Raw genomic sequence first — 23633 nt, 5'->3', positions numbered from 1 at the left:
TGTAGACAGCTACTAAGTATCCTCTGTCCTTTTTGCAAGCTAAACATTCCCAAATCCTGTAACCATTCCTCATAGGACATGGTTTGCAGACCGGTCACCATTCTGGTCGCTCTTCTCTGAACTTGCTCCAGTTTGTTGATGCCTTTTTTAATTGTGGTGCCCAAAACTGGACACAGTATTCCAGATGAGGTATGACCAAAGAGGAGTAGAGGTTGATAATGACTTCATGTAATCTAGACTGTATGCTTCTGTTAATACATCCCAGAATTGTATTTGCTTTTTTTTGCTACTGCATCACACTGTTGACTCGTGTTTAGTATATGATCTCTTAGTGTACCCAAGTCTTTTTCACATGTGCTGTTGCTTGATATTGCCCAGATGTAGTACTTTGCATTTTTCCCTGTTAAAAACCATTCTGTTAGTTGCTGCCCACTGCTCCAGTTTATTTATATCTTTTTGAATCCTCTCTCTCTCTTCTCTAGTGTTAGCTATCCCTCCTAACTTTGTGTCGTCAGCAAATTTAATCAGTTTACCCTCAATTCCTTCATCTACATCATTGATAAAGATGTTGAACAATACAGGGCCCAGAACAGAGCTCTGTGGTACCTCACTTGAGACATTCTTCCAACTTGATGTGCAGCCATTTACGACCATTCTTTGGGTCCAATCACTAAGCCAGTTATGAATCCACCTAACAGTTGCCTTGTCCATTCCATACTTAGTCATCTTTTCAATGCGGATGTTGTGAGATACTTTGTCAATTACTTTGCTGAAGTCAAGATATACTATATCTACAGCATTTCCCTGATCCACCCAGTCAGTGATTCTGTCATAGAAGGAAATTAAGTTAGTCTGACATGACTTATTAGTTAAAAACCCATGCTGACTCTGGTTGATCACTTCATTCTTATCCAGGTACATACATACAAGTTGTTTCATAATTTGTTGAAAGATATTTCCCGGTATAGAAGTCAGACTCACCGGCCTATAGTTCCCTGGGTAAACCTTCTTCCCCTTTTTGAAGATAGGAACAACATTTGCTCTTCTCCAGTCTTCTGGGACTTCTCCTGATCTCCGAAAATTTTCAAAGATTATGGAAAGTGGATCAAAAATTTCTTCTGCTATCTCCTTCAGTACTCTGGGGTGTAATTCATCTGGACCTGGAGACTTGAATTAATTTATGCTAGTTATATATTCCCTCACTATCTTTCTGTTTATAGATAGTCTGGATTCCTGTATTCCTTTAATAGGACAGTGAAGATCAGTTGATGTTACATTTCCTTTCTGAGAGAAAACAGATGCAAAATAGGAATTTAAAAGTTCAGCTGTCACGGTATGTCTGGCTCCACGTGACGCGACCTGGCGATCGGTCGGTCACAAAACAACAGGACAGACAAGGGGACACCGGGGAAATAATTACAATGGTGGGCCCTATAATAGGGAATGGGTAAGTGGACACCTCCTGCACTCTCCTAAGGAAGAGCCCTGAACTCTCCTCACGTTCCCTATACAGGTTCTTTCAACCTGTCGCCGACCAGGATACCACAGTCCCACACTTGCCCTGCACCTATCCCTTACTAGGGAACTGGCAAGTGCGGACACTGGTCCTCACCGCTGTACTAATAAACATACTAGGGAAAATAACAGACAGGGAATAACACACAACTTAGATTTCTCTGTTGCCAATGCTCCTGAAGCAGCAGAGTACGGCACCGGGACACAGCTTCCAACTGAAACACCAAGGCTTCAGATAAGCTGCAACAGCACTGCTCCAAATAGCTCCTTTCTTCTCCAAGGTTGGTTAGTGAATGACCAGTATTACCAACAGGGAGCAGCAGCAGCTGGCAACCTTTTATAAGAAGGAGGGGGGAGGTCACCACCTGCTGACTAATTAAACATGTAGTAACACCAGCGGCCACCAGGGGCAAAAACCCAGCAGCCTACCAACTACAGTTGTAGTAACACCAGCGGCCACCGGGAGCAAAAACCCAGCAGCTGACCAACTACCCTTGTAGTAACACAAGCGGCACCAGGGGCAAAACTCCATATTAACCCCAGAGGCCAGAAAGGAAAAAGGTTCATATAAGAGAGTCCAGTGTGGTGAGCTCATTTTCGGGTTTGCCTCTGGCTTCTGGTGAGGGTTATGGAGCTGGCTGTGCTGACAGATGAGTAGTGAGTTCTCTATCTGGACTCCCTCTGTTGGTGAAGGGAGGTAATGAAGCTGATCTAAATGGCAGAGACCGGCCACCTGAGGAAGAGGACTGCGATTGGACATCAGGAGTTTCTGATTGGATTTAAGGCAGCCGACTCCCTAGTTTCTTGCTGGTGATTTTTCCTGACTGTGGCTTCTGGTTTCCAGTTTGATTCCTGCCTTCCTAAAGCTAAGTTTTCTCTGCTATTGTTCTTATGAGTTTTTGTCTGGTTTACTTAGTTTTTGTGTTCAGCCAGCCCTGGCTGGGACTGGGCTGAATCCCCATTTTGTCTCTGATCAGTTGATCTCTTTTGCTCTGTCTTCAGAATATACCTGAGTGCTGATAAAGTGATTTGAAGTCTAGCAACTTCAGGGCCTTTTTCTATCAGACGTTTTGGACATTTTTATTGGCAGGGTTTTTTGCGTGATTGCAGACAGCAGCTTTTCTTTCCTGTCCTTTCTAGTTAGTGAGGGCCCCATCGTTTGCTCAGCCTATCTTTCTATCTGTGTCTGTGTTTTCATCTTGTTTCACCGACAATACATGTTGGGGGCTGTCTATTGCTTTGGGGTCTGCTCTGGGGCAGTTTAGATTTTCCCTTTCTTTCTTTAGGCGATAGGACCACCGTAGGCACGCTCCACGGCTACTGCTAGTTGCTGTGGATAGGATCAGGCGTCTGCAATCCGCTAGTTACCAACCTCTCTGGTTTTCTGGGCTTAGCTTGCTTTTTGTTTTTTCCTCCTCGGTGACTCATTCATAACAGTCCAGACTCTGCCACAGATCCAAAAATGGATCGTGACATCGGCCTTCTCAACATGCTTTCTTACCATTTCATCATTTTCATCTTGTAAAAATCCTATAGCATCTTTGACTTTTCTTTTACTTTTGACATATCCCCAAAATCCTTTTTTATTGCTTTTGACATCTCTTGCAAGCCTTAATTCATTGTCAGCTTTAATAATCTGATGCGTCCCCTGCAGGTTCTGCAGACAGCATTATATTCTTCTTTAGATATGCCTCCCTCTTTCCATTTCCTAAACTTTTCTCTTTTACTTTTTAGCATGTGATTAAGTTCTGTGTTCATCCATCCTGGTTTCCTTAAATGCTTCCTATTCTTCCCTCTTTTTGGAATTGTTAAAGATTGTGCTTTGAGAATCTCATTTTTCAAAATATCCCTTCCTTCCTGGACATTTTTGTTCTTAAGGCTATCCAGCCATTGGATCCCTCCGATTCTCTTTCTGAGTCCCTTAAAATCTGCCTTTCTGAAATCTAACCTTGAAGTTTGAGTCTTCACAGGTCTCCCTCTAGTTATCCAAAATTCCAAAATAGCATGGTCGCTAACTCCCTGCCACTCTTACCTCCTCAACCATTTCCTCCCTGTTTATAAGGATTAGATCCAAGGTAGCAGATCCCCTACCTTTTGGAAGATAAATTTGTCAGCAAAAGAGGATAAAAGTTTGCTTGACCTGTTAATTTTGCCTGAGAGAGAATCTCAACAAATGCCAGGATAGCTGAAATCTCCCATGACCACTATGTAATAGTTTTTGGAGAAATTGGCCATTTGATGCATAAAGAGTTCATTCATATCTTCAGCTTGCACAGGCGGCCTGTAGTAAATGCCTACAATGGTGTCCTTTCCATTGTTCTGTCCTATATTCTTACCCAAACAGTTTCCACAGAGCTCCCAGTCTCTGAACTTTTGTATCTCTGTGCAGATATACGCTTTTCTAACATACAATGCGACACTTCCTCCTCGTTTATCAAGTCTGCTGTCACAAATAAGTTGCGTCCTTCTAGCCTTGTATTCCAAACATGTGTATCGTCCCACCAAGTTTCAGTGATTCTAATGACATCATATTTCTTTTCCTGCATTAGTAGTTCCAGTTCTCCTGCATGTTGTCCATGCTTTGTGCATTTGCATACAAACATTTTAATAATAATAATAATAATAATAAATTTTATTTTTATAGCGCCGACATATTCCGCAGAACTTTACATTTCAGAGGGGACTTGTACAGACAGTAGACATTACAGCATAACAATAATCACATAGATCATAACAGATACCAAGAGGAATGAGGGCCCTGCTCGCAAGCTTTCAGTCTATGAGGAAAGAGGTAGACACGAAAGGTGGGTGGTAACAGTTGCCCTGATTGTATGGGCCAGCCATAATGTTAAGTGTGTAACAGTACAGATGCAGAGGGCTAATGGATGCGTAAAGCATGTGGGAACATGATGCGGGGAACCTGGTTATGGTAAAAACTTTTGGCTGTGCCACATAGGGATAGATTAGGTTAATGTGTTGAGGTGGTAGGCCAGTCTGAATAAATGCGTTTTCAGGGCACACTTAAAATTGTGGGGATTGGGAACTAATCATATTGACCTGGGAAGTGCATTCCAAATGTTAGTTTGTGATTAGTTTCTCTTTCTCCAATATTTTTATTATTTAGATTTTTTTTCTTTATTCTTCCTTTCCACTTCTAATAGCAGAGTTCTCAATAGTATTTGTCAGGTGCATGGCATTTTCTGGCCTTTTGTTTCCCTTCCCACATTGTTCCAGTTTAAAGCTCTCCTGATGAGTATAGCAAGGCGACTTCCAAATACATGTTTTCCAGTCTTCGCAAGGGGCACCCATCTCTAGCAAGTAGTCCATCATATAGGTACTGTAATTCACTCCATGATCCAGAAATCCCTAGGTGTTTGTATTGTAGGTTATTATAAAGTGGAAGCTAGGTCCCAGTGAGACAACTTGGTTAGAGCAGCATAAAGCTGGGTGCCCCCGAGCCAGGGCTTGATAATTACTTTAAGACTGTTTTGGTATTATATTTTATTGAGTAAATGAGGCTGCTGTAGCCTTTACATTCCAATGTCATAAAATGTGTTATGTCTTTATTTATTAGTTAAGGGGATAGGTTACAAATGGTTAAATGGGTCTATAGTCACACATTTCAAGTCATATATATTAGGGGACTAAATTCATAACTGATGCATATGGGCATCACTGTGGCTCAGTGGTTAGCACTGCAGCCTTGCAGCACTGGGTTCAAATCTCACCAAGGACAACATCTGCAAGGAGTTTATATGTTCTCCCCATATTTGCATGAGTTTCCTCTGGGTACTCTGGTTTTCCTACAATACTCCAAAGACATACTGATAGGGAATTTACATTGTGAGCTCCATCGGGGACAGTGCCAATAATGTCTGTAAAGCGCAGTGGAATTAATGGAGCTATATAAATGAGTAAAATAAATATTTAGGCAGATTTCATTGGATGAATTATGGAAGGACATGTGCTTATTTTGTGCTACAATGAATTACTGTTCTGTTTTATATCTTTTAAGTGTAAAAACTATGCCATGAGTAGTGATGAGCGAATATACTCGTTATTCAAGATTTATCGAGCATTCTCGGGTGATCTCCGAGTATTTGGATGGCTCGGAGATTTAGTTTGTCGCCGTAGCTGCATGATTTGCAGCTGCTAGACAGCCAGAATACATGTGGGGATTTGCTAACAAACAGGCAATCCCCACATGTATTCAGGCTGGCTAGGAGCCACAAATCATGCAGCTACAGCAACAGAAACTAAATCTCCGAGCCATCCAAATCTCGGAGCTCACCCGAGCATGCTCGGGAAATCTCGAGTAGCAAGCATACTCGCTCATCTTGAGTCAAATGAGGTTGTTCTGTCTTCTTCCACATATGATACTGTGTGGATTCCAGCATACGGCTAAACCCTTCATCCACTCCCAGTAAAAAGACTGTATGGGTGCTTAAGTGTATATTTATTAGGATGACGTGAACAACAATGGTAGATGATAATGGATGATATAGTAGATGATATTGGTGAACACAATTGTGGATGAGATCGGTAAAAACTATAAAGAAACAGACAGTACAATACATCAGTACTGGTAGATAATAACACAGCAATAATACAGGATGTTATTACATTACATAGGTAAAGGCAATGATACGGGGTGCTCTTACAAAAGTAGCAGGCATTATTACAGAGTGCTGCCACATCAGCAGGAGGCATCATCACAGAGGCTGAGCAATACAACACACAATGCAGTGAAAAGAGATCCAAACAAACTTAGGCTGCTAGCATTGTACTAACTGAACAGGGTGCATCTGTCTAACAAGCAATGTAAAAGCATTACAAGGAGCTGAAAATACATTGCAATATCATGGGCTGCATCATGGCCAGCTAAACAGATACAAGCACAGCACATAACCCTTACCAGAATCCGCTTGGTTGAAGCATTGATTATGCAGGGAGCTGGACACTTGTGAGTAGCTCAGGGATCCGAGGGAAAATGGCTACATGCTACAGCCCTGGAATATGAAGTGGTGGTTCTAAACAGAATAACCATTAAAGGGAAAGGATTCTAAATCCATGAACAGGAAAGAGAAGGGCAACTATGACATCGAATGGCCATAGCTGGAACAGCACTTAAAAAATGTCTTGATGCACATGAATGGGCAGAACAGAGGTCATTAGAGAATCGGTAGATTATTTTATAAAATAAATTACTGGGGTTTAATTTTTTTGTACTATAAAATGCCTAACTTCATTTATATTTTCTATGATAAGCACTTTGGCTAATGTCCTGTTTTCAAGCAAAAAAGCAAGCACACTGTAGCGCCATAACATGTAAACATGAAAATTGAAAAATGAATTGCACTACTGCATTAGAAATATGAAAAATTGAGAAAGTTTAGCACATAAAATGGCCAAGCTATGTGTACCTGTAAGCCACGGTAAGGCATTTCTCGTTTTCCAGGACCCTATCTAATGCCAATCCTCACTTAGACTGAAGTCTTAATCTGAATGGGAACCTATGCAAATCCTCTGTCCAGACTGAAGTCTATATCTCTGTGGAGGGGTAGTGGCCCTGCTTTGATTAAAAACGCCTGCGGCTAACAGGTGGAGTGCTCAGTCAGAAGGGTAATGAATACAAATTTCAAAAATTTTTAATTTTTAATGTCCTGTTTTGTTGTTTTCTGTAAGATTCGTTGTATCCAATTTCTATGGATAGAGCAAAGGCATTTTTGAAGAGTTCTTGAAATGTGAGCAGTGAAACTCTCCTGAATTGTTCTGCTGGAGTTTGCAGGTTGTAGTATGACATGCTTAGAAATAATCAAAAGGTTCTTATGTTATTACACAAAATAATATGTTGTACTCGTAGTATAATTTTCTTCAATGTGTGGTGTCTGCTGTACATGTTAGAGACTATGTCTGCAAATGGCTTTATCTATGAAATATGTCCTGTAGTAGAGTAGTGAAACTGCTCTGTACCTCTGTATTGAACTGTAACCATCAAGAACTGTCAGTCCTGTTGTATAATTATTAAAAAGGTAGGTCACTTTGAAAAACTTTTGACTGAAGGCACAGTTAGCTTTGCAAAAACAATATTTTCTTTACTTACTCTCCCCAGGTCCATGTCTGTTTGTCCACTGTGGTCCTAGTCTCTGTCAATTGGCTGCAGTGGTGATGTCACTCGACAGCGCCGTAGCCAATCACTGAGCTCAGTGGCTCTGCCAAAGTAATCAGCACGAGCTGCTGAGATCAGTGATTGATTGCAGTGATGTTGATGGGACGTCACCACTGCAACCAATCAACACAGACCAGGAAAATGGTAGAGACAAAGTGCTAGACCCCAGGAAGGTAGTTAAAGGACAGATTGTGTTTTTCTTACACTCACTATGCCAGAGGTGAAACGGTTTCTGAACCAGAACAAGCCATTTAAGATTTTAACCTCCCTAATAGATGTTAACTATCTCAAATTGAAGTAAAACCAGTTTCTTTATCATGCTGTGTCTATGTGTATCACCATATGTATCTATCTGATCAGAGGCACCATGTGTGGGGTCAATGGGGCACAGAAAAAACTGATCTACATACGTGCTGTTCCTAACTTAAACACATGCAATAGTTTGACTTGTACACCTGCTTAACCTCTAATTTGTAAAAGATGTTGCAGACAATTATAAAACCTGTTTTTTTTTCCCAAAACAGAATCACACTTGTCCATGGGTTGTCTGGTATTACAGCTCAGCTCATTTAAAGTGAAGGAGGTAGAGCTGCAAAGTCTATAAACACAGCCTATAAAAAGCAGAAACATGCAGTATGTCTAATCCAATAAAACTCCTTTCAAACAAGAAATCAAAACAACCAACAAGATTCAAGTACAAAAATGGATTTCTTTTTTTTTGTCATGAAAACAGTAAACCACAAAGTAACCCATCCCACAGCAGCATGACAACTCATTATAATTACAGAACATGAAGGCTGTAATTTCTTTATAAGGAATATCTCCCTAAATACAGTGTAACTTAACAAAAAATATACTTTAGTCGGGGACCAGAGTATATCTCCATCATAATTATAGTCACTAAATGTGATGCAATTTGTCAGAAACACTAGGTCATGCCCCCTTTGGCCGACCTGAGCCCAATTTTACAATGTTGGCAAAGCTGGCTGAGATAGGCATAAAACCACCATAAGTCACAATTTTTTTTTCTCAAGTATGAGTTTTAAAAAATATTGCGACATTTCAAGTAGTTTTATGCCAGAATTCTGGTGATTGCTGTTTGATGATTCAGCCCCACGGAGTTTAAAGTGTAATGCATTACAACTTTTCCATGACAAAAATTACTTCAGCCAGAAGTAAGTTTTCTGGGAGTCAATTCAACATAATATATGCAGTGTTTCTTACCTATGATTTCCCTTTTTTTATGTCTTTGGTTCAATTTTAATTGATGTATGAGTTAATAATGTATATGACTTTTTGTGGCATTTTTTACTTTATAGAAAACGTGAAGAATTTTGGAACAACGTGATCTATAAATCCTTTAACTCCAAAGTATAAAAAAAATGCAAACAATAATGTGATTTTAAAACTGCACCAGAAACAGCTAAAAACATGCTGGAAAGAAATGCATATAAATGTGCAACCATTTTTACATACTTATTTTTAGCATAAAAAGAGAAAAAATGCTGCCAAAACTAGTAGCTTGATTTTGTCTTAAAAAATTACTAATTCAATGACTATGGTGCCAGCCTTTTTATTTTAGAAATGAAAAGTCCCTGAACCAATAACTGTTTTGGCTACAAAATTTTTTTCAAAATTGTTTGTAGGAAAGCATAAAATTGTTGTCTTTGTGCAAAAAATTTTTTCTCTTGCGTTTTACTTGCTATTTTTTTTTATTTTGCACTTTTTATTTGTGGTTTTTGATTTTTTTTTTTAATTTCTTGACATTCTTGTCTTTTTTTGTTTCCTGGTGTTTCTTTCCAAATGCATTTCTAGGGAATGTCATAATAAACATCACCATAAACCAAAAAATAAACCACAATTGAAAAGGCTTGAAATTCATGGTGATATTCACAAGCAAAAGAAAAATGGAAAAGAAAACTGTTTTAAGGAGGCCTTATGTTATCCAGTTAGTATTTCCATGTCATACTGCATCTTTCCTCACAATCAGATTTGCATCATTGCCTCCTAGCTGTTTGTTTATGCAGAATAATGTCAGGTGCAGGTTATCTAGCATGGTATGTGTGTGTACTAGAGATGCATTGAAAATATCACTCAGCAATGTTATGTGATTACATATTTTCTAAAAGATTCTAAAGTTCAGCTGCATTCTTTCACAGTATAAGGGCGATGAGGGTATATACTAAAGTAACATGTAACAGATGTTAAACTGGAGATTAGAGACTTTAAGTAGCTGGAAATGTAATGGTTGATTTACTACCCAAGCACAAGATCTGTCATATAACAAATGGAGAACTTAAACAGGACCTGTCATCCAGGTCAAAAGTGGGCAGTTTTTGGTCTTATTTTGTTCCCATCGCTGTCCCGAGTATTTTATTTTTTTTATTTTTTTTATTTTTAAATGAACCTGTGACCAGGTTTTCCCAATATAAATTATGGCCTCTTTTACAGCAGTCTAGTAAAACATATATAAGTCCCTTACGCCCTCTACATAATCTAAAAAATACCTATTATTATCCCCCTTATGCCACACTCCGATCTGGTGTGTTTTGCTGGTCTGGTTGGGCACTTCCTCTATCCTGACAGTTGTCGTCCTAGTTGCCTCATGTGCACAGTGTCGGACTTGGGTGCCAAGGACCCACCGGTAACATTTACTTTGGGGGGGGCCCACTTTTCACCTGCATACAAATATTATACTACCCTTGTTTACAAATTTACCTAAATCTCTATATAATAATAAACTGGGTAGTTTGGATAATGAATGATGAGATTATGTTTTTTTCTGTAGAGAGTGAATCAAGTGAATTATGCCAAGTACTGCTCATACAGTGGGATTGGGGGCCCAGATCTGCACACTGGCCCACCCGGGGATTCCCCTGTTACCCAATGGGCCAGTCCGAGCCTGTGTGCTATGCATGTGCATGTATTTATCTTATGCTTATATTCTTAAATATCTAAAATCCAGATGTGTGGATCATATTTATATAGGCTATTTTTTGGAGATAAAAATACATATTTTTAATATTTGCAGAGTTTACCATCTTTCAGGAGCTCAGTGTTATGGGGATAATTGTCTCTTCTATATAGGGATCTTTACATCTCTTTCCCTTTAGCTTTTTAGCCGCACTTCTCTTTGATCTCCACACTTGTATTGTATTATATAAAATTATTATATTGTATTTTTGCAATAAACTTTATTATCATTTCATCCTAATCCCCCATGTTTTGGGGCCCTGTATCACTTTCTATATAAGCTTTATATAACAATTTCTCATATTATCTCTCGGGTCAATTTTGATAGAGACCCTCTTTTTGGTTCTATATCAAAGCGTAGTAGTCAAAGATAGGGGAAAAGAAGAGAGCTATCTAAGTGTAGTAATCTAGGAAAGGGGAAAAGAAAAGTGCTATCTAAGCATAGTATTCTTGGATAGAGGAAAGGAAGAGCGCTATATAAGCATAGTAGTCTAGGATAGGGGGAAGGAAGAGTGCTATCTATGCATAGTAGTCTAGGATAGGGGAGCCCTCCTGCTGAAGCCAAGCAGGTAAAACGCATGTCGAAGGTGCTCACATTTCCTTTCCTGTGCCCCTACTCTGCCATACACTATGTCCTAAGGTACTATTGTCATCTATTGATTTGTAATTTGTGTTTTGGCTCTAGACTCTGCACGTCGTTATGCAGGGACTGGTGTAGGACAGCTATATGATCCTTCTTGTCATCCTAAGGATACATTGCATTCATGTGATTGCTTTGCTGATACTGTACATACACTCGTGCACTATAATATTGATTCATACCTGGCACTACCCCCGTACACCATCTATGTGCACGTGTTTGGCATATGCATTTACTCGGCCTTAACTATTTGTATACCTTGAAATTACCTTACCTTATTGCCATTGCATACTCCTGCGCAGTGTCATACTGGCTCTAATTTGAGATTATCATAGCATGCTTGATGTCATGTCCTACGCCATCCATACAGCGCGCAATCGTGTACCTGCACAGGCGTAGTTTGCTGTGGTCTGCTGAGGCTTCTCCTGATGAAGAAGTCAGAGCACTTGGAAAAGCATCAACCACACTGTTACCCTATAAGCTGCTTATTGGATCTTTTAGTGGACACAGAAACAGCAATGCAGGTCACCCACACTTCCTAATACTCAGAGTGGTGATGTGATATCCTTTTAAATAGTAACGCAAAATCTTATACAGAATCTGCTACTCAGTGAATACATGACTTCATTCACATATAATAGTGTCCTTCTACATTAATTTGTTAGCAATTTATGGTGCAGCGGGTTGCCTTATCCTCACCATCTAAATGACTGAAACTCCTCAGAAATGCCCTATCACAGGTGTAAACCTAGCCTGCAAAGTATGTTTTACGCCATTTACTGTTACCACCAATAAACTAAACATGGTATATTCTTTGTTTTGCAGATTTCCTTCCCTGTCCGGTTATTTTGTGGGACTCCCTTTTATCCCCAACAGACAACATCACACAATCTTCCACAAAACTCAAATGGGGAAGTTACCAAAGGATCCTTACACACAAGTGTTGGTTGAATGGAAAAGTCCCCAAAGCAGATCTGGGATGTCCAGAAGTCCATCATCATGAGTGGTCCAAGATGGCACTTTTTGACTTTCTTCTGCAAGTAAGGAAACAAATTGCGACTATGATAAGTGTACTGTACATCAGAGACTATGCATGGTTAGAAAAGTAGAGACTATAATCACTGAAGACTATATGGAATAAATGGAGTAGAACTTCCTTATGATGTACAGTAGTTCTGTACATGCAGTGTTTGCTTCCTGTACATAGTGTTATATGAATATCTACACTTTTCTCAACTCATAACCTTTGCAATTAACTGTACATAATATAACTCCAGTATACAGGTAACATAAATATCAAATAAAATATATAATTTAAGCCTGGAGAAGCCCTATATCCATATAATCGTTAGAGTTGAGGGAATTTTTCAAAATTTGTTCCCGATTAATTTCGGTGGCGAATATTGTTTTTGCAATATTCCCCGAACACAGCCCATCGACTAGCGTACCAATATGGCACGAATATGTTAAATTCAGATTCGGCAACCGATTTCAGACATATTCACTTAACTCTAATAACCATAGCAAGAGGTTTCATAGCAAGCTGAAGATATGGATGAACTCTTTATGCATCAAATGGCCAAGTTCTCCAAAAAATATGACATAGTTGTCATGGGAGATTTCAACTATCCAGACATTTGTTGGGAATCTCTCTCAGGCAAAACTAACAGGACAAGGAAATTCTTATCCTCTCTTGCTGACAACTTTATCTTCCAAAAGGTAGGGGAGAAAACAAGGTGAACTGCTACCTTGGATCTAATCCTTATAAACAGGGAGGAAATGGTTGAGGAGGTAAAAGTGGCTGGGACCCTAGGAGGTAGCGACCATGCTATTTTAGAATTTTGGATAACTAGAGGCGGAAGACCTGTGAAGACTCAGACGTCAAGGTTAGATTTCAGAAAGGCAGATTTTAAGGGATTCAGAAAGAGAATTGGAGGGATCCAATGGCTGGATATCCTTAAAGACAAAAATGTCCAGGAAGGATGGGAAATCTTGAAAAATGAAATTCTCAAAGCACAGTTGTTAACAATTCCGAAAAGAGGGAAGAATAGGAAGCATTTAAGGAAACCAGGATGGATGAATACAGAACTTAAGCACATGCCAAAAAGGAAGAAAAAAATGTTTATAAAATGAAAAGAGGGAGGCATATCTAAAGAAGAATGTAATGCTGTCTGCAGAACCAGCAGGGCACAAATCAGATTATCTAAAGCTGAAAATGAATTGAGGCTTGCAAGAGATGTCAAAAGCAATAATAAAGGATTTGGGGGATATGTCAAAAGTAAAAGAAAAGTCTAAGATGCTATAGGATTTTTACAGGATGAAAATGATGAAATGGTAAGACAGGATGTTGAGAAGGGCGAACTTTTAAATTCTTATTTTGCATCTGTTTTCTCTCAGAAAGGAAATGTAACATCAACTGTTCTTCACTGTCCTATTAAGGGAATAGAAGAATCCAGGATATCTATAAACAGAAAGATAGTGAGGAAACACTTAGCTAGCCTAAATGAATTCAAGTCTCCAGGTCCAGATGAATTACACCCCAGAGTACTGAAGGAGATAGCAGAAGAAATTTTTTAACCCCTCTCCATAATCTTTGAAAATTCTTGGAGAACAGGAGAAGTGCCAGAAGACTGGAGAAGAGCAAATGTTGTTCCTATCTTCAAAAAGGGGAAGAAGGTGGACCCAGGCAACTATAGGCCGGTGAGTCTGACTTCTATACCAGGAAAGATCTTTGAACAAATTATTAAACAACATGTATGTCAGTACCTGGATAAGAATGAAGTGATTAAACAGAGTCAGCATGGGTTTGTAACTAATAAGTCATGTCAGACTAACTTAATTTCCTTCTATGACGGAATCACTGAATGGGTGGATCAAGGAAATGATGTAGATATAGTAGATCTTGACTTCAGCAAAGCATTTGACAAAGTCTCTCATACAATCCTTATTGAAAAAATGACTAAGTATGGAATGGACAAGGCAACTGTTAGGTGGATTCATAACTGGCTTAGTGATCGGACCCAAAGAGTGGTCGTAAATGGCTGCACATCCAGTTGGAAGAATGTCTCAAGTGGGGTACCACAGGGCTCTGCCCTGGGCCCTGTATTGTTCAACATCTTTATCAATGATTTAGATGAAGGAATTGAGGGTAAACTGATTAAATTTGCTGATGACTAGTGTTGAGCATTCCGATACCGCAAGTATCGGGTATCGGCCGATACTTGCTGTATCGGAATTCCGATACCGACTTCCGATATTTTCTCAACATCGGAATTCGGCATCGGAATCGGAAGTTCAAAGTTGATTGACAGACTGACGTCATCATGATGCGCGGTGTGTGCGCATCATGATGCGCCGTCATTTCGGGCCTTCTGGGGGTCTCTGCCGGCCTGCCGGGGGGCTGTGCCGGCCTGCCGGGGGGCTGTGTGGACTGCCCGGGGTCTGTACCGGCCTGCCGGGGGGCTGTGCCGGCCTGCCGGGGGGCTGTGTGGACTGCCCGGGGTCTGTACCGGCCTGCCGGGGGGCTGTGCCGGCCTGCCGGTGGTCTGTGCACCCTGTGGGGGTCTGTACCGGCCTGCCGGGGGGCTGTGCCGGCCTGCCGGTGGTCTGTGCACCCTGTGGGGGTCTGTACCGGCCTGCCGGGGGGCTGTGCCGGCCTGCCGGTGGTCTGTGCACCCTGTGGGGGTCTGTACCGGCCTGCCGGGGGGCTGTGCCGGCCTGCCGGGGGGCTGTGCTGATGTCCGGGGGTCTGTGCAAGCATCGTCCAATGGGACTACAAGTCCCATCGGGCGATGCCTGCTACCATGACAGTGATTGACACATTAGCCAATGATGGGACAGTAGTAGTCCCATCATCCGGCTAATGTGTTAAATGTTAAAAAAAAAAAAAAAATACTACATACATACTACATGCATGCTACATACATACTACATGCTACATACATACTACATATATACTACATACATACTACATACATGCTACATACATACTACATACATGCTACATACATACTACATGCATGCTACATACATACTACATGCTACATACATACTACATGCATGCTACATACATACTACATGCTACATACATACTACATACATACTACATATATACTACATACATACTACATACATGCTACATACATACTGCATGCTACATACATACTACATACATACTACATATATACTACATACATACTACATGCATGCTACATACATACTGCATGCTACATACATACTACATACATACTACATACATGCTACATACATACTACATGCATGCTACATACATACTACATGCTACATACATACTACATACATACTACATATATACTACATACATACTACATACATGCTACATACATACTACATGCTACATACATACTACATACATACTACATATATACTACATACATACTACATGCATGCTACATACATACTACATGCTACATACATACCAAATACATACTACATACATACTACATGCATGCTACATACATACTACATGCCACATACATACCACATACATACTACATACATACTACATACATACTACATGCTACATACATACTACATATATACTACATGCATGCTACATACATACTACATGCTACATACATACCACATACATACTACATACATGCTACATATATACTACATGCATGCTACATACATACTACATATATACTACATGCATGCTACATACATACTACATGCTACATGCATGCTACATACATACTACATACATACTACATGCTACATACATACCACATATATACTACATACATACAATACATTCATACAATACATACATAGACATACAGTACATATAACATAGAGTAACATACTTACCAATACTTGTCACATTGTTCCCCGAAGCCATTGTCTTTTCCGGAATAAATATTAACATAACAAACCACAAAAATACTCACCCACGATCCGAAGCAGTCCACGAGTGTGTCCCACGACGATCTTGGGTAGAGAACGGCAGCATCAGATGATGCTGCCGTTCTCTACGGGCTGCAGGAATCCAATGACGGAAGGTAGGTATCCTTCCGCACTGTATTCCTCCGCCACTTAAAAAAAAAAAGTCCCTAGTCTCACTTTATGCCATTGCTGCGTGGGAAATTCCCACACAGCAATGGCATAAAGTGAGACTAGGGACTTTTTTTTTTTTTAAGTGGCGGAGGAATACAGTGCGGAAGGATACCTACCTTCCGTCATTGGATTCCTGCAGCCCGTAGAGAACGGCAGCAACAGCTGATGCTGCAGTTCTCTACCCAAGATCGTCGTGGGACACACTCGTGGACTGCTTCGGATCGTGGGTGAGTATTTTTGTGGTTTGTTATGTTAATATTTATTCCGGAAAAGACAATGGCTTCGGGGAACAATGTGACAAGTATTGGTAAGTATGTTACTCTATGTTATATGTACTGTATGTCTATGTATGTATTGTATGAATGTATTGTATGTATGTAGTATATATGTGGTATGTATGTAGCATGTAGTATGTATGTAGTATGTATGTAGCATGCATGTAGCATGTAGTATGTATGTAGCATGTAGTATATATGTAGTATGTATGTAGTATATATGTAGTATGTATGTAGCATGCAGTATGTATGTAGCATGCATGTAGTATATATGTAGTATGTATGTAGCATGTAGTATGTATGTAGCATGCATGTAGTATGTATGTAGCATGCATGTAGTATGTATGTAGCATGCATGTAGTATGTATGTAGTATGTATGTAGTATGTATGTAGCATGCATGTAGTATGTATGTAGTATGTATGTAGCATGTAGCATGTATGTAGTATGTGGTATGTATGTAGCATGTAGTATGTATGTAGCATGCATGTAGTATATATGTAGTATGTATGTAGCATGTAGTATGTAGCATGCATGTAGTATATATGTAGTATGTATGTAGCATGTAGTATGTATGTAGCATGTAGTATGTATGTAGTATGTATGTAGTATATATGTAGTATGTATGTAGCATGTAGTATGTAGCATGCATGTAGTATATATGTAGTATGTATGTAGCATGTAGTATGTATGTAGCATGCATGTAGTATATATGTGTTATGTATGTAGCATGCATGTAGCATGCATGTAGTATGTATGTAGTATATATGTGGTATATATGTAGCATGCAGTATGTATGTAGCATGCATGTAGTATATATGTAGTATGTATGTTGCATGTAGTATTTATGTAGTATGAATGTAGCATGTATGTAGTATGTAGTATGAATGTAGCATGTATGTAGTATGCATGTAGTATGTATGTAGTATATATGTGGTATGTATGTAGCATGCATGTAGCATGCATGTAGTATGTATGTAGTATATATGTGGTATGTATGTAGCATGCAGTATGTATGTAGCATGCATGTAGTATATATGTAGTATGTATGTTGCATGTAGTATTTATGTAGTATGAATGTAGCATGTATGTAGTATGTAGTATGAATGTAGCATGTATGTAGTATGCATGTAGTATGTATGTAGTATATATGTGGTATGTATGTAGCATGCATGTAGCATGCATGTAGTATGTATGTAGTATATATGTGGTATGTATGTAGCATGCAGTATGTATGTAGTATATATGTAGTATGTATGTTGCATGTAGTATTTATGTAGTATGAATGTAGCATGTATGTAGTATGTAGTATGTATGTAGTATGTAGTATGAATGTAGTATGTATGTAGCATGTAATTTTTTTTTTTTTTTTACATTTAACACATTAGCCGGATGATGGGACTACTACTGTCCCATCATTGGCTAATGTGTCAATCACTGTCATGGTAGCAGGCATCGCCCGATGGGACTTGTAGTCCCATCGGACGATGCCTGCACAGACCCCCGGAGCCTGCACAGCCCCCCGGCAGGCCGGCACAGCCCCCCGGAGCCTGCACAGCCCCCCGGCAGGCCGGCACAGCCCCCCGGCAGGCCGGCACAGCCCCCCGGAGCCTGCACAGACCACCGGCAGGCCGGCACAGACCACCGGAGCCTGCACAGACCTCCTGGCAGGCCGGCACAGCCCCCCGAAAGGCCCGTACAGACCCCAGAGAGGCTGTACAAGGGCAGGAAAGGGTTTTTCTTATTCCGATACCGGAAGTCCCATAGACTTGAATGGGACTTCCGGTATCGGAATCGGCGATACCGATACTTTTTTTAAAGATCAGCCGATACCATCCGATACGATACTTTGAAGTATCGGACGGTATCGCTCAACTCTACTGATGACACAAAGCTAGGAGGGATAGCTAATACTAGAGAAGAGAGAGAGAGGATTCAAAAAGATATAAATAAACTGGAGCAGTGGGCAGCAACTAACAGAATGGTTTTTAACAGGGATAAATGCAAAGTACTACATCTGGGCAATAAAAATGAAAAAAGCATATACAGAATGGGAGGAATAGGGCTAAGTGATGTTAGCACCGCCACAACGGGTCCCGCTGTCCCTGCCGTCCCCATACTCACCGCCGCTGCTTCTGCCTCCGGTCCGGGTTCCTCCTGCCTCTCGCTCCCAGCGTGCACCTCCAGTCACCCTCTGTTCCGGCGGGCGGCCTCCCGGCGTGCTCCTCCTCTGCCCTCAGCCGTGCGCACTGTGCCTCTGCGCACGCGCCGGGGGGTCTGACCGCGCGTCCCTGCTGTATGGACGCCCGTTGGCCTGATCTGATCCAGACCCACCGCCTGGCCAATCGGGGGATACCATCAGGTATTTCAGGCCGCCCTCCCTTAGGGGAGGCGCCTGACTATCGATTTCTCCTCGCTGCGTTCAGGCCCTGCTTGCTCTTGCTGGTCCCCAGCTCTCGCTCGCTCTCCCGGCTCCCGTAGCTGCTTCAGTCTATGTCTCCCTGCTAACCCTCCGGTGTCTTCCTTTTACAGCTCCCTGTGCCCTGCTTCCGTCTGGTTCCCGCTGCTCTCCTTCACCCTTCCGCAACAACCTCCATTCCCTGGACCCTGGTTACCCTGGATCTCTCATCCTCCTCTCCGCTGCTCACCCTCTTGAGCCAACCCCTGGTCCTGGCCGCCGTGACGTTTGAGCTTCCTGAGCCTGCTCCCAAAAGGTCCCTGTAAAGGGGTCGGTCCACCTGTGCGCTCGCTCGGGGAGAGTTCGGCGTCACGGTCCAGTGGGTCCACTCTTGCCCTCGTAACCAGCATCGTGACAGAATAGTCAGGCCATGGACCCCGCCGGGGATGCCGCCCAAAAGGAGCTAGTGTTCCTACGGGAGAACCAGACCCGTATAATGTCTTTTATGAAGACTATGGACTCCCGCCTCTCGGCCTTGTAGGCCGCAGATCCCAGCAACGCTTCCCAATTGGCCAGTCTCCAGCAGGAGCTGGGTCAACAGCGAGATACCCAGGCCCATATTCTGTCCTATATGGCTTCGGTCATCGATCGGCTGCTCTCCCTTCAGTCTGCAGCCGCACGAGATTCGTCTCGCAGTCCAGATCCTGTCCCGTCCCCTAGGCTTGGAAAACCGCCGCGGTATGGCGGCGACCCTAATCTGTGCAGGGTTTTTTTGAATCAGTGCAGGTTGCATTTTGAACTCCTGCCTCAGCAGTATCCCACTGACCGGGCTAAGGTGGCCTTCATTGTGTCCCATTTGGACCCTCTCCTGGGTGAATCCCCTGTGGGAGCGGGACGACCCCATAGTCTCTAGTCTCCAGACCTTCACGGACACTTTTCGTAAAGTTTTTGATGAGCCCGGCCGGTTGGCTTCCGCTACAGAGTCCCTTTTCTGCCTCAGTCAGGGTTCTCTTACAGTCGGACAATACGCCATCTGGTTCCGCACCTTGGCCTCTGAGTTGGGGTGGAATAATGAGGCTTTGGTCGGGGCCTTCTGGCGTGGTCTCTCGGGCAAGATTAAGGACGAATTGGCGGGACGAGATACCCCGGCTACCTTAGAGGATCTCATTTCCTTGGCTACACGGATTGACCTCCGGTTTCAAGAACGCGCCCGCGAGGCCGCTAGGGAGAGGAGACCGCTTAGATCTTCTGCTTCTCTCCACAGGCCATCCAGTCCATGTTCCCTTGGGTCGTCCTCCAGTCCGGCGCCAGAGCCGATGCAAGTAGATCGGGTCAAGTTAGCGGAACAGCGCCGGAGGGAGAGATTGACGGATGGCTTATGTTTGCATTGCGGCAGCGCGTCTCACTTCCTGCGTTCTTGTCCTGAGAGGCAGGGAAACTCCTCCACCTAGGCCAGGTAAGAGAGGCCGTCCTAGCTGTGTCTCACTCCTCTCATCCTCTTACTCTTTCTGTGCAGCTGGTTTTTGGTCAGAGACGTGGTTCGGAGGTGGCCTATGTGGACTCGGGCGCGGCGGGGAACTTCATCCGGATGAAGGAGGTGAAGAAGTACCAGATTACCGTTATTACTCTGAGGACTCCACGGGTTATCGCCTCGGTTGATGGAAGACGTTTACAAGTGGCGGTGTCTCTGGTTGCGGAAGAGGTGCGTCTGCGCATCGGGGCATTGCACCAGGAGCGGATCTCGTTCTATGTCCTACCCAACCTGTCCCACGCTCTGCTACTTGGCCTCCCCTGGCTTAGGACACATGAACCCGTATTGGATTGGCGTTCCGGTGAAGTTCTCCGCTGGGGGCATCCTTGCCAAGAGAGGTGCCTAGCTTCCGTTCTTCCTGTCACTCCTCATCCAGTTTTCTCGGGTCCTGCAGGCTTGCCTGCCGCATACTGGTCGTTTTCGGACGTCTTCGATAAGAAAGAGGCAGAGACACTTCCCCCGCATCGCCCGTATGATTGTCCTATTGATCTACGGCCCGGGACCACTCCGCCCAGGGGTCGAATTTATCCTCTGTCTCCAGCTGAGACTACTGCCATGTCCGAGTACATTCGTGATAACCTTGCCAGAGGGTTCATACGGAAGTCCTCTTCTCCTGCCGGTGCCGGTTTCTTCTTTGTGAAAAAGAAGAACGGTTCGCTCCGCCTGTGCATCGATTTCCGAGGATTAAACAATATCACGATAAAGAATAAATACCCCTTGCCTCTCATTCCTGAACTCTTCGACCGCTTACGTGGAGCCCGCATCTTCTCGAAGTTGGATCTACGCGGAGCCTACAACCTCGTCCGCATCCGCTCCGGCGACGAATGGAAAACGGCCTTTAACACCCGGGACGGGCATTATGAATATCTTGTTATGCCCTTCGGTCTCTGCAATGCTCCCGCGGTGTTTCAGGAGTTCGTTAATGACATCTTCCGAGATCTGCTGTACTCCTGCGTGGTCGTGTACCTAGATGACATCCTTATTTTTTCCCCGGATCTGGCGTCCCACAGGAGGAGTGTTCGTCTGGTACTGCAGCGTCTGCGGGAGAATCACCTCTACGCGAAGCTTGAGAAGTGCCTCTTTGAGCAGTCATCGTTGCCCTTCTTAGGCTACATTGTTTTGGATTCTGGGCTGGAGATGGATCCTGAGAAATTGTCGGCAATTCTTCAATGGCCTCGTCCGGTAGGGGTCAAGGCGATTCAACGGTTTCTCGGCTTCGCCAATTATTATCGTCAGTTTGTGCCACACTTTTCATCTCTCATCAAACCAATTTCCAGTCTTACTCGCAAGGGCACCAACTCCTCGTCCTTGCCTTCCGAGGCTGAAGAGGCCTTTTCCAGGTTAAAACAAGCCTTTGCAACAGCCCCTGTGCTCCACCGACCCGAGGCCAACAAGCCATTCGTTTTGGAGGTCAATGCCTCATCCACAGGAGCGGGTGCAGTTCTCTCTCAGAGATCTTCCCACGGACAACTGGTTTCCTGTGGGTTTTTCTCGAAGGCCTTCTCCCCTGCTGAGTGTAATTACTCCATCGGGGACCGCGAGTTGTTAGCCATAAAATTGGCCATGGAGGAGTGGCGCTATCCTCTTGAGGGAGCGGTCCACCCGTTTACCATCTTTACCGATCACAAGAATTTGGCATACCTCCAGTCAGCCCACAGACTGAATCCCCGACAAGCCCGATGGTCTCTCTTTTTTGGCCAGTTCGATTTTGAGCTGTGTTTTCGTCCCGGACCTAAAAACGTCAAGGCTGATGCATTGTCCCGCTCTCTGCAGTCTCCTGATTTGGTGGAGGAACCGACTCACATCATCGATCCGGCCAAGATTATCACGGTTGCTCCTGTGAGTCTAATCACTCCTCCTCCAGGCAAGACCTACGTTTCTGAGGCGGACAGAAGAGAGGTGCCCCATTGGGGACATTCCTCTAAACTTTCTGGGCATGTCGGAGTCAAGAAGACACTGGACTTCATTGCTCGTTTTTATTGGTGGCCTTCACTTCGTCAGGATGTAACTGACTTCACGGCGTCTTGTTCCTCGTGTGCCAAGGTCAAAGTTCCTAGACGGCAACCCTCCGGTCTTCTGCTTCCTTTGCCGATCCCCTCGGTTCCGTGGCAACATATAGCATTGGATTTCGTCACCGATTTGCCTAACTCTTCCGGATGTACGACTATCCTGGTGGCAGTCGATCACTTCTCTAAGATGGCCCATTTTGTTCCTCTTCCAGCACTGCCCTCTGCTCCAGAGTTGGTGAAGATTTTTATTCAGCATGTCTTCCGCCTTCACGGCTTCCCGCAGCATATTGTCTCGGATCGTGGTGTACAATTCACTTCTCGATTTTGGAGAGCCTTATGCAAACTTCTGGAGGTCAGATTGGACTTTTCTTCCGCCTACCACCCTCTGTCCAACGGGCAAGTGGAACGTGTCAATCAGGTGCTAGCATCATATTTACGCCTGTTCTCGAATGCGCACCAGGATAACTGGGTCCATCTCCTCCCCTGGGCAGAATTCTCCTACAATAATCATTCCAGCGAGTCCTCAGCTAAGTCTCCATTTTTTGTAGTGTTTGGGATGCATCCCGGTATTCCACTGCCGATATCCACTGCTTCCGGTGTGCCTGCAGCGGATTCCCTGGCCATAGAATTCTCCAAGGTCTGGTCCGAGACTAAAGAAGCTCTCAAGAAGTCCGGGGAGCGCATGAAGAGACATGCTGACAAGAGGCGCTTGGACTCCCCGACTTACCTCCCGGGACAACAAGTTTGGCTGTCGGCCAAGTATATTAGGCTATAGCTCCCATATTACAAGCTTGGGCCCCGCTACATTGGGCCTTTCAAGATTCTCAGATGCATCAACAACGTTTCCTACCGGCTGGAGTTGCCCGCCTCGCTCCGAGTTCCCAACATCTTCCATGTCTCTCTCCCTTAAGCCAGTTGTCCTGAATCGTTTCCACCCAGCTCCAAACTCTTCTCCTCCACCAGTCAGCTCTGATGATGTTTTTGAGGTGAGAGATATTTTGGCCTCGAGAAGGGTAAGAGGTAAAAC

At 43.1% G+C, this 23633-nt stretch overlaps 1 protein-coding gene across 1 annotated transcript in view; it reads left to right on the top strand.

Annotated features, from left to right (window-relative positions):
• Positions 1 to 23633, top strand: part of GASK1B (golgi associated kinase 1B) — a 141199-nt gene that overhangs the window by 74222 nt on the left and 43344 nt on the right. Inside the window, exon 2 of the mRNA XM_073576572.1 lies at positions 12123 to 12337. Within this exon, the coding sequence (XP_073432673.1) occupies positions 12123 to 12337 (215 nt within the window). The remainder of the gene's footprint in view (positions 1 to 12122; positions 12338 to 23633) is intronic.

Source organism: Dendrobates tinctorius, unplaced genomic scaffold (assembly GCF_039654945.1).
Source record: "Dendrobates tinctorius isolate UK_male_01 unplaced genomic scaffold, ASM3965494v1 ptg000008l, whole genome shotgun sequence".
Classification (NCBI taxonomy): Eukaryota; Metazoa; Chordata; class Amphibia; order Anura; family Dendrobatidae; genus Dendrobates; species Dendrobates tinctorius.
This window is presented reverse-complemented; position numbering and strand designations above follow the sequence as displayed.